The sequence below is a fragment of the Ooceraea biroi genome, chromosome 1 (genome assembly GCF_003672135.1).
Source record: "Ooceraea biroi isolate clonal line C1 chromosome 1, Obir_v5.4, whole genome shotgun sequence".
Lineage (NCBI taxonomy): Eukaryota > Metazoa > Arthropoda > Insecta > Hymenoptera > Formicidae > Ooceraea > Ooceraea biroi.
Window position 1 is genome coordinate 12,644,913 of NC_039506.1, and position 12,419 is coordinate 12,657,331.

At 31.8% G+C, this 12,419-nt stretch overlaps 1 protein-coding gene across 1 annotated transcript; it reads left to right on the top strand.

Moving 5' to 3' along the window:
• Positions 1 to 1,430: 1,430 nt before the first annotated feature.
• LOC105275950 (cytochrome P450 4C1-like) lies at positions 1,431 to 11,954 on the top strand. The gene is made up of 10 exons (XM_026968861.1): positions 1,431 to 1,596; positions 1,729 to 1,838; positions 4,626 to 4,716; positions 5,310 to 5,504; positions 5,633 to 5,699; positions 7,418 to 7,544; positions 9,497 to 9,575; positions 9,794 to 9,906; positions 10,986 to 11,223; positions 11,524 to 11,954. Exons 1-10 carry the CDS (start codon positions 1,431 to 1,433, stop codon positions 11,862 to 11,864), a joined length of 1,527 nt encoding a protein of 508 aa, XP_026824662.1. The 3' UTR covers positions 11,865 to 11,954.
• The last annotated feature ends 465 nt before the right edge of the window (positions 11,955 to 12,419 follow it).

Below are 12,419 nucleotides of genomic sequence, written 5' to 3' on the forward strand. Positions count from 1 at the left end.
TCTATCCGAATATGATTATATAAAGATTATAAAGAAAAGATACATATATGATCTTACCTTTATAATCATATTCGGATAGATCTGATTACATATAACAACAGATTTAGTCAAATATGATTATATAATAATAAGATCATGTAAGATCATATCACGCCAAACAGCGGATCTTATTATACATATATAATATAAAATTATATATGCCATCAGATCTTTTCGGATCTATTTATGTATACTTACATCTGACCAAATTACGTCTATTTTCTCGGGAATATATAAAAATAAGATCATATTGCGCTAAACGGCGAATATTATTATACAATATAATCATATAAACTTATATATGCTATCAGATCTTTTCGGATCTAATTATGTATACTTACATCTGATCAAATTATGTCTATTTTTTCTCGGGTATATAATACAGTAGACTTTATACGCGAGTTATACAAATCATTTTCGATTAACACTGATTACTGTACAATGGTACAAAACACGAATAATAACATTGCGTCGATACATACCATGCTTTTTTAATTATATGTAAATGCTCTAGTAATATTGGCTGCGTTTAGCAGAAAAAGCAGATCAGTCAGCGCTTAGTGATACTTTAATATTATTGGTTCTTTAGATCTTCGCTGGATCTAACAATAAGTACAGAAACCAATCATAATGAAGAATCACTGAGCGCTCACTAATCTGCTTTTTCTGCTGAACGCAGCCATTGTTACATCCGGGTTGACCACCTGGTATAACCGAGCCGGTCGTCGCAGCTGATTCTCAGTTGAAAAGACACGAGTCTCCTGAATACAAGAGCAACGTCTCCGTAGCGACGAAAGAATAATAACAAAGAGGAGAGGAAGAATTCGTGAGAAGGCTTTGTGCCGTATGGATGTGATTTCTCTTCCGGAGTTAATTAGAGCATTAATTAAAGAAATAGTTTGTGTTCACAAGAAAATTCGTGTTTCGGGAGAAACTGAGTTATTCATTCGACGTGCATGAGTGCTGTGAGTGCTTCCGCGAGTGTACACGTGCCGCTGGCGTACGCTCGGAGTCTCGGACGCAACATTATATTTCGTAATTATCCAGTTTTCGGTTTTCACCTCCGATTTGGCTAAAATTCACCATAATTTGACGCGTAGAAACCAAATTTCATCACAAAACAGTAAAAACCGGTTTGGAATAAATATCTAACGTATCATACTATAAATACCTATCATTGGACTGTTTCAAAGTATTAGATAGCTGTCGTCTGGGGTGGCTGTAATACTGAGAGCTGGAGAGTTAAGTTGGATTGAAGTGTACTTGTAATCATAAAATTATATAATACAGGTATAGTAAACTATACATGTAAAAAAGTTATTAATTTGTATAAACATATTACATAAATTATACATTCATCTTAACGTATATTAAAATATTTACAGACGAGAATGGATATTATTTTTCTTATATTATGCACTTTATGCATTGTAATTTTTAAAATTTTAAGGATAATGTACAGACAATATATTATTTGGAGTAAAGTCAGACATCTTCCTCAGAACGTGTATCCTTTTATTAGCAGATCGCTTGCATTACTAAAGATGTCAGATCAAGGTGGGAAATATTGTAAATTAAGTGTTATTATTGCAGAAATGAAACATTTTCTAATAGCGTCATGTATATGTACGTAATTAATGTAGTGTAATTAGTGAATCTAGTTGTGCGAACGTGTGCTTTTGTGTGCAGAACGAATAGAATGGAATCTGTCACTCATCGACAGATTTAAAGAAGGTATATGCTTAGAATGGATTGCAGGCATGCCGATAATATTTGTATTTAAGCCAGAATTTATTCAGGTAAGAATAAAATATACTACCAAGTTTGTTTTCATTAATTATTGGGTTCTTCGGAAAGTTCGTGCGGTTTTTTAAGAAATAGCGTTAAAACATGTTTATCTATGTCGTGAGTGATTTTAACTTATAACATATACAGGGTATCTCAGAAAGTTTGGGACAATGCTCGTGTGCAGATAGAGCGGACTGAACTGAATCGAAAAGTCCTGTACCATTTTGCAATTTTCGCAATAGTTAACGAGTTATTAATTATTAAAAATCGCTGTATTACTCCGACCTACCGCCGAATGCAAGCCCGTGACGAGATGTGACCGCCTAGCGATCGAGATTGCTAGACGCGCAGGGAGTTGTTTATCATATGTGGTAATGGTTAGGCAGGAGCGGCAGATTCAGCAAAAATTGCTGCAACTTGGATGGAATGTTGTATTGTACCCATCGTATTCACCTGCCCTAGCACTCTCTGATTACCACTTATTTCGAAGCCTACAAAATTCCTTGAATAGTAAAAACTTTACATCTTTGGTGGGCTGCAAAAATCACCTTCTGCAGTTCACCTTCGCTCAGAAAAATGATGACTTTTTGAAATCCGGAATCATGAAACTTCCTCAAAGATGGCAACTAGTAGTGGAATAAATTGGCACATATGTGGTTGATTAAATATATGTATATATGAACATGTAAAACATGTCTTTGAATTTTACTTAAAAAACCGCACGAACTTTCCGAACAACCCAATAATTTAAATTAAATTTTCAACATTAAATATTATTACTGAAGAAATTAAACGATTGATCACACTAAAGAACATGTGAAAACTTGATTTTCCCAACCAGAGATCAGTTTGATGATTTTTATTAATTTAAGTACACTGTATTCAATGGTGAAAACCGCATCTCTTAAAAGTTGTAGGAAGGTGTCGAAAAGTTAGGTCAAAGTTGTAAAAAGAGCCGTTTAGAACATGTTTCAAGTTAATATAACCAATATTCCGTAACATTAAAAGGTCATGCAATATACTATTTTAAAGTTAGAAACCTGATTTTTTCACACTTTAAAAGAAAATGGAGATTGAATAAGTTCCGGAGATATTATCAAAAATGTAGATTGAAGTAAAATTGCACGAGAGACATGCAATCCGGGATATTTTTGATAACTTATCCAACCTCCGTTTACTTTTCAGGCGTGAAAAAATTTAGGTTCCTAGCTTTAAATGATGTATCGCATGACCTTTTGTCACGGGAAATATTAGTTATATTAGTCTGGAATATGCTCTAAACGGCAACTTTGATCTAACTTTCCGACACCGTCCCGCGACTTTTAAGAGATATGGTTTCTCTCATTGAATTCAGCGTACTCAAATTAATATAATAAAACATCTAACAGATCTCTGATTGGAAAACTCATGTTCTAGTGCAACAGTATCATCTATATGTTTGCGGAAAAAATTAAAAATAGAATTTCTGTTACTTATCTTAAGGGAACAGTTTATATAATAATATTAATAGCAGATTCTATGGAATATTCAAAAAAAGAAATAAATATTTTAATAGGGGAAAAGATGATGATGGTAATTGTTCTTAAATGAAAAGCAATTAGAATTCGTGAATGATAGAATTGAAATTTTGTGCGCCCGATTATATCGAAATATCATACTGGATAGATGTTTCGGCGAATAGAACTTTGTTTTGACAATATTGATCATTGTATAAATATGCATTCATACCTTTATGAATAAATTGTTTTTCTTATGCACAGTTCGTGTATTACATACACATAAATATTAAATACAGATAATTTATAGTATAAAATAACGAAAATGTGCTTTAAGTAGCCCGCTGAGTAGCTTGGTAAAGATTACTATAGAGATATGGAATATGTTTCGAAATTCATATGTTAGTGTTGAAGAAAACGCATGGCGTTTCTGAAAATATCACAGCTCGGAAAGGAACCGCTTTACTTTATACTTTATACAACATCTATATATCTTCAGCATTGAGGGTCAGAGAAATAATGAGAACTGAGAAGAATTTAAAATCTTCAATCTTCAACCTCAATGTCAAGGTTACTCTCTTGAATATGAAATCTAGCAAAGCACTAATGACATAGTCACAGAGTCCAAGTCTTGATCAATTGCTGCTTGCGAACAATACTGAGAATATTTTGGTCAGACGTGATCTCCAATTTTGTAGAAGAACTTTGGAGACAGTCAAATGGATTTCCTATAGCTATCCAATAAAAAGAAAAAGATCGAGACAGATTGAAAGAATCTTCAAAGTCAACGAAAACGAAAATCACATGAAGGAATATGAAGGAGTTGAAGTGATGACGACAGGCAAATCTTAAGGGAAGCTAAAGGATCTGATCAAAAACAGAACCTGTTGACGATGCTTTGTGAAGCATTTCTGTAGTGAAGAAAAACGCTACGATAGCTAGGAACGCTAGGATATGAATGAAATATTAGTTTGACCGGAAAGTCCATGCAGATTTTTTTCGCAAAATTCAACACAAAACTTTGTATTGAGAATTGATATAAAATTTTGCATTTAAATTTGGCTAAAAAAATCAGTACAGATTTTCCTATCAATCCAATACGCGTTGTATCCCATTCCGACATTTTCTTAAACGCGCAAAATTTTGTTTTAATTCTATTATTGATTTGAAAATTTTTCTATTATAATAATAGTTCTATTATTGATGAATTTTAATCCCTTCTCATTTAGAAAGCAAAAAGAATTGTTACAGGTGGTTTGTGGGAAACTCTGTATATTTATATATTGCTAAATTGTTTTCTAGCCTATTTTGACTAGTACTGTGAATCTTGACAAGGGAATAGGTTATACCTTCACGAAACCTGTCTTAGGAGAAGGACTTATCACTTCTGCAGGTATAAATAAATAAACAAATGTTCATGAAACTATTTTTATAATTTTATGAAATACTTATCAAATGATAGACTTACATTGTACAGATATATCTGCGCATTTCAATTTCGTTATATAATTCAAGGGATTATTTATATGTTTATTCGCTTACTTTGCTAAAACGCGCGATACTGAAACACAGAGAAAAAAACATATTCACGCCATTTTTAAAATAATTGAAATGATAATAATAGACGTGATATGTATTTTTTACTTGCTTCTATTAAGTTTTTATCAATATTTGATTATCTTCTAATATTCTGTTAAATGAAACTGGTTTGTTTCATTGTGTTGTAACTGTCTTTATTTTTACCGTAATATGTAATACAATGTAATTGGATTGTATATTCACACACCATAACGAACCGCTATTTTAGTTGTAACAAAGAAAAACTTCTGGCTTTATGTTAAAACTAAACGAACGAAACTGAAACTGAACTGCCCCCTTTGAAACTAGATGGTCAACTCAACCAGTTAACCTAATTTTTATTGTCTCTAAAAGAGGGCGCTATGTGCTGATGTTTTTCCTCAACACATTGTTTTAATGCTGCTTCAGGAACACAATGGCTTCACGACAGGAAGCTCATTACGCCAACGTTCCATATAAGTATATTGAACAAGTATGCCATAACTATATCGGAAAAAACAAAGATCCTGATAAAATGCCTCGAGAGAGAAATCGAAAGAAATTCAGGCAATGCTATCGATATTGTGCCTTTCATTGCAAAAGTTACTCTCGATATTACATGCGGTAACATTTATAAATTATAATTATTACTTCGAATTTCAACTTTATAAGTGACGAGACATTACAGCAAGAATGTCTCACTATAAGTAGAAATAAAAATAAATCTCACTAAAATAGTTGTTAAATTGCAGATACGGCGATGGGGATGGATTTACGTTTTCAAGAAGTTGAAAATGAATTTGAGTCTGCAATGCATAGGTCAGTTTAAATATACATCATACATCATAATTAGTTATTACCGCTAGTAACAAGCCAATAAAGTTGATTAAATAAATAATACATATATGTACAGTGACGGACATATACTTATAAACATAGATAGATATTTTGAGTCTTTTATTATATTTTACAATGAAACGAAAATAAATAATTTATTTTTATTGTACTTATATGTAAGGGCATCTCTTTTTTATATATATTATATAAGTTATCAAAGGTTAAAAACAAACATAAAATAATGAAATTATAGTATAGTTTCTTGTTATAAATTTTAACGACACAAACTTACGAACATTTTTTGAACACATTTTTCAACGTTAACACTAATATTTGGTAGCTTTTTATTTTTAATCACTTCGGCACAACGACGTGGCATAGAATTAATTAAATAAACACATCTATCTACAGGAATGGATTTCCATGCTTCTTCGATCGCTTTGAAAAGGTGTTGGATAATTTTTAGTTTTTATCGTTTTATTTCCTTGTCAACATCGATCCAAAGCATCCCAATCGGATTGATCCGGTGATTGAGCAGGCCATTTCATAGTATTTATTTTTTCATTTTCTAAAAATGCTTTTGCAACCCGTGCCGTGTGTTTCGGATCGTTGTCCGCTTGAAAAATCCAGACTTTTGGCATTTTGTCTGCAGCGAATGGCAAAAGAACATTTTTTATGATATCTAAATAAACAAAACGATCCATGATACCCGTAATTCGATGTATTGGACCAGTTCCTTTCATACTCATGCAGCCCAATGCTGAACAATCTCCTCCTTTAACGGTTGATTTTGTACAATTTTCATTATATTCTTCGCCTGTTATTCGGCGTCTGACATAGTATTTGCCATCCGAACCGAATCGATTGAACTTACTTTTATCTGTAAACACAACGTTGGATCACTTCTTAGGTCCATTTGATATAGGTTTTTGCAAACTGCAATCTCTCACGACGATTCTTTTCCGAAATCAAAAGTTTTTTTTTGAGCTACTCTATCCATTCAGTTAAACTCATTTAAACGTTGTTACACAGTTCTTACACTTATTTGTTGTTATAAATACGGCGCTTTTCAGCATGAATATCTACAGCAGTTTTAAATCGATCGCCTTTAGAGATTTGGTGAATCACTCGGTCAGTATGAGCATCCGTTTTTCGCGGTCTTTGCTTTCGGGGAATGTTTTCTGCTGTTTTATTATTTTTAATATGTTTCACTTTGCAACAGATATTCCAAGTTGATTAGAAATGCTTCGATAAGTGTTACCTTGCTTTCGAAGCAATTGCACTTGTAACTGTTGTTCTAGCGTTATATTTTTCCCTTTACACTTCCCTTTCCTCTTTCCCTTTCCCTTTCCTCTTGTTACACGTTCGAATTGTTACTACGCACAACACAAACTGAGCGTTGAATGCTAACATTGAAAAGAGTCCTGTTTGTGTAGACATTCGATGATTCGTAAGTATGTGTTCCGCTGAATTGCGGTAGTAAATTCTATTATTTAGAGTTATGTCTATCTTGGATAATCAAAACTTTCCAGCTGCACAGTACGTAAATTACATTTTCTAAGCACTCAATGAAAATTACTAAAATGTTACACAGATTTTAAAGTTCTTCAAAATTCAACTAATACTGTGTTCATAAGTATATGTCCGCCACTATATATAAATAATATATAAACTTATAAATTACTGATCATATTTCTTAGAGGCCTTCAGTTATTATTTGAGCGACTATTTCAACCGTGGTTCTGGATAGATTGGCTTTACTATCTAACAAGTAGTGGAAGAGAATATAAATCATTAATTAATATATTTCACAAATTTTCAAACGAGGTATGCTGAAGCACTGACAAAATAAACACATGTTATACTATTACAATATTAGATGTGGAAATTAATTCGGCTCTTTTACCTTTAATCAATCATAATTCTTTTAAATTCAAATATCTTTCATAGAGACTTTTAAAGTGCCAACCTTAAGGTTTAAAATGCGCTAAATATGTAGTTTAGCGAACTACACGACGAACGAAGCTGGCGATACGGGCGAAGCTGACAACATACTCTCGCAAAATAGTACCGAACACGACTTCTAAAAATCAAAGTCCTAAAGAATTATAAAACTAACAAAAAGAAATACTTACCAAATTTGACTTACTTGGGCGAGGTTTGAGAACCTTTCGTAGAAAACGGTTAGTAACAGGATACTAATCGTAAGTAACAGTAGAAATATACACTTCATCTGTTGAGCACCCACTTTTCTTTGAAACTTCAACTTTGTGGAATTCCAATGTATAAGCATTTCTAATATACAGGGTGCTCCCGGGATAAATGATCTTTAATTTTCGAAATAAAAAAGGAGACAACAAAGCTTCGTCCATTTATACCAAATAATCGTTAGCAGTGATGCCAGAAATGGGATGCGGTAGCTTTGGGTAGGGGATGGAGTGGGGATGGTTTCTCCACGAACCGACATTACACATAGATAGTGTGGCGCGAAACCATCCCCACTCCATCCTCCACACAATGCTACCGCATCCCATTTCTGGCATCACTGTTAACAATTATTTGGTATAAATGGACGGAGCTTTGTTGTCTCCTTTTTTTATTTCAAAGATCAAAGATCATTTATAGGTTTTTTATAGGTATTTATAGGTTCGCATCATAAACAAATGCTAACGCTGCTCGCCGTGAATACGCCATCATATTGCAGCATTTCGATCAAAACTCATCAACAAGTATCCGAACTTCAGAAGTCAATATCTCTTGAATGAAGCGTTTGCGAGCATACTTCCAGAGGAAAATTTTGTTTGGTTTTGAGATTCTGAATCTATATTTTCAGTTTGGCTATTTAATCTGGGAGCACCCTGTATATTTATACTACGAATTTTGATTTTTACAAGTATCATTGATATCTGGAAAATTTTCTTTTAAAGCTTGAAACATTGGCTGCGTTCAGCAGAAAAAGCAGATCAGTAATAAGCGCTCAGTGATTCTTCATTATGATTGGTTTCTGCACTTAGATCCAGCGAAGATCTAAAGGTAAAAACCAATTATATTAAAGAATCACTGAGCGCTCACTGATCTGCTTTTTCTGCTGAACGCAGCCATTGCATCACAGTTTTCATCTTTTTCATTGCAATCTATATATTTCACTTGAGACATCCCACAGAGCAGGAAACTGTTTATAGACTTCTAGAAATAGTTTAATCTAATTTGATGTAAGTTTGTTCAAAACCTTTTTTTATTTTACTTCCTTGCAAACTTTTTGAATTTTGCATTGTTAACAGATCACAATTTCTGTAAAATACACTCAATTTAACTCTTTATTTTAAACGCACAGGAAATGATACAATCTCAGGCAACTTACCACACAAATATAATCTAAAATGTCACTTAGAATTGGCGCCAGTATTGTTAAAAGTTAAAATATTTTAACTTTCGGTTTCCTGGCGTGACTGGCGTCAGTAGCCGCTAGTAAACACCGGATTACTAGCGCCAGTTTACTTGCAATTTTACTGGCGTTAGTCGACTGGCACCACTAATCATTGCGCGTGTAAACTCCGCTTTACTCGATAGATGAAAAAAAAGAAAATCATGGTGAAAGTGTTCGAAGATTAATATGTTTATTACTTTTTTATAAATAAAGGCTCGATTTCTTCAAACAAAAATACCGAATTAATTTCAGCAACTAATATTAGCAAATATTAAGTTAATATGCAATAGCAATCTATTAAACGTTACAAAGATTTACCAAATTCTTATTACAAATAGATAACAATTTTCAGATAATACTCAAGAAAAAAGCTTTACGGCAATCACAAAGCAATCACATCAGTATAAATAATGAAGACGAATTTCATATAGGTGTGATAAAATTAATGTGATATATTGGATTGATTGAAAAGTCCGAGCGGATGTTTTTAGCAAAATTTAAAACTGAAACTTTATATTAAGTATTAATATATAGTTTTGTGTATAAAGTTTGTTTAAAAAATTCGCACGGATATTCGTGCTTGTAACGCAATATAATAATTGTGCTATTTTATATAAATTGTATTTAACAAAACCATTTTATGCTATAGCTGCACGAAAGAAAAAAGCCTTTTTAGATTTGCTGTTAGACGAGAACGAGAAAACTGACAATCCTTTAAGCGATGATCAGTTGCAGGCACAAGTTCATACATTTTTGCTTGCAGTGAGTCTTAGTTAAAGTTTTATTCGAATTTATTTCTATTGGTATAGCACTGGTTCTGTAATGTATGTAGGTAAATCTGGGATAGATGGCCATTGCTGTTTTGTTTACTGCAGAAAGCATATTGTTTGCTTTTCAATAATAAAATGTAAAAAAATAGACTAGTAGCATTTTAATGAAATATTGTTTATAAAACGAAACATATATATATATATATATATATATATAAATTGTTACAAACATATTTTTAGAAATAAATTCTTTTTCATATGCTAGAGAAAAATGACTATAAATTTAAAATTAGTTGAGCAACTTTAAAATTAACGTAAATGTAAACAAAAAAGAAAAAATAATTCTAAATTAAAATTAGGCATAAACAAACTTCTTATATTTTTAAAAAAAGATTTTGATAAAAATTTTTAATAGTATCTCTTACATCCTTTTCTTTCCTCCATAGGTGCTAGCATTAAATATCTGTTCGACATCCAAAAAAAAGAGGGAAATTTCTTAGAAAAATATAATAATATAATGATAATTCAATAATCGGTTGACCAAGTATTTCGAAGTGCTATAGCCATCACTCCCAATTATCCGAGAGAGATGATCAAAACACTTCATTAAATATAACGGACGTAAGTGGAAATTGTACATCAGGCACACGCAGAGAACTTTAAATAAACCTAAAGTCTTCTGTCAGTTCAAGCCACACAGATATATTTCTGATGATTAAACCAAAATAGTAACACAAAAAAATTACCAGCAGACAGTACAGTTTAAAATGGAAATATTTTCTTAATTATTATATTTTTCTACAAAATCTGGGATAGATGGCCATTGCTGTTTTGTTTACTGCAGAAAGCATATTGTTTGCTTTTCAATAATAAAATGTCTCCTCTTGCAAACACAATTAAAACTCATCACAGCCTGAGTGATAACACACTTGTACAGCCAATAACGAAATTAGAACGATTGATCATCTCTCTTGTGTAGCCATCTATACCGGAATTACCCCATAATAATACATCAGTATATTTATAGCCATTGTATATATGTATTTTAAATTAAAAAAAATATATATATAGAGCCAAGATACAACTGCAGCTGCAATAATTTGGACGCTTTTTCTCTTGGGTAATAATCTCGAGCATCAAGAGAAACTTCACGAAGAACTTGAGAAACATTTTCAAGATTCGGAAACACTAGCTGATGGAACCAAGTTATCGCAGTTAAAATATCTTGATAGAGTAATAAAAGAGACGCTTAGATTATATCCAAGCGTACCTGTCATCTCAAGGACTTTAACTGAAAATGTAAAAATAGGTATAATATATTTTTCTCTTCATTTGCCAAAAATAACATATATATATAGATATTTTAGAAAATTGTCTAATATGTAGATTTATTTGTAACATTTCCAATAGTTTGAGAAAGCAAAAAGTATATTTCTCACATGTGTTTTTTTGTTTATTAAAAAAATGAAAATAAACATGGTATAGTAGTAGCTAATTATATATATTATAATAACTTAGCGTTATAATTTTGTTTATTTAGAATTTATTTATTTAGAAAACTAATCCACATAATGTTTTGGGATTGTTATGTTGATGCGTTGTATTTTAGGTGATTACATGCTCCCGCAAAATATTGAAGTTGTGTTGTCACTTATAGTAATTCATCGAAATCCGGAATTTTGGCCGGATCCAACAAAGTTTGATCCGGATCGGTTCCTTCCAGAAAATACAAAAGCCAGGAATCAATATGCCTATATTCCATTCAGTGCTGGACCAAGAAACTGCATTGGTCAGAAATTTGCTTTACTTGTAATAAAAACCCTGTTAACGGCGATTCTCAGAAAGTGGAGGGTAAAAAGTGTAAAAACTCCCGACATGATTCATCCTCACATCTCGTTCACTTACCGACCAGGCGAAGAGGTTTTCCTTTATTTTATTCCGAAGAAATAACTGGTTAGCGAATATTATTATATCTTACACAGTGTGAATTTATTTCTGAATTTGATTAGAATATTATTATATTGTTATGTTATTACACGTCATTATTGTATTCAGGTATCAAGATATCACTGTATGTAAAATATAATTTAATGATATTACTTTAATATAATTTAATATTATACTTTAATATGATATTAGGAATATAGGAATTATTCAGAGATTTTTATACTTTTTGCGATGAAAATGGAAGTAATATTTCTTTTACTCTTATCACACTACTTTTCATGATGTGCTGAATACTCTGAGAGTTAGCAGCAAATTTCTTTTTATCAAATATTTTTATTATGTATTCCTTATTCGATAAGAATATAAAAAATATATATTAATATTCTAAAATTATATTAAAAATATCTTATGAAATAAATACATAATTATATATAATTTATTATTAAAGTTGTTTTAGTATTATTGCGCTTTAATGTTTTGAAAAGTCTCATCACGGAGTTGCGGTTGTTCTTATACAGGGTGTCCCATGGGAAGTTGTTGAAACTAATCAGCTGTCAT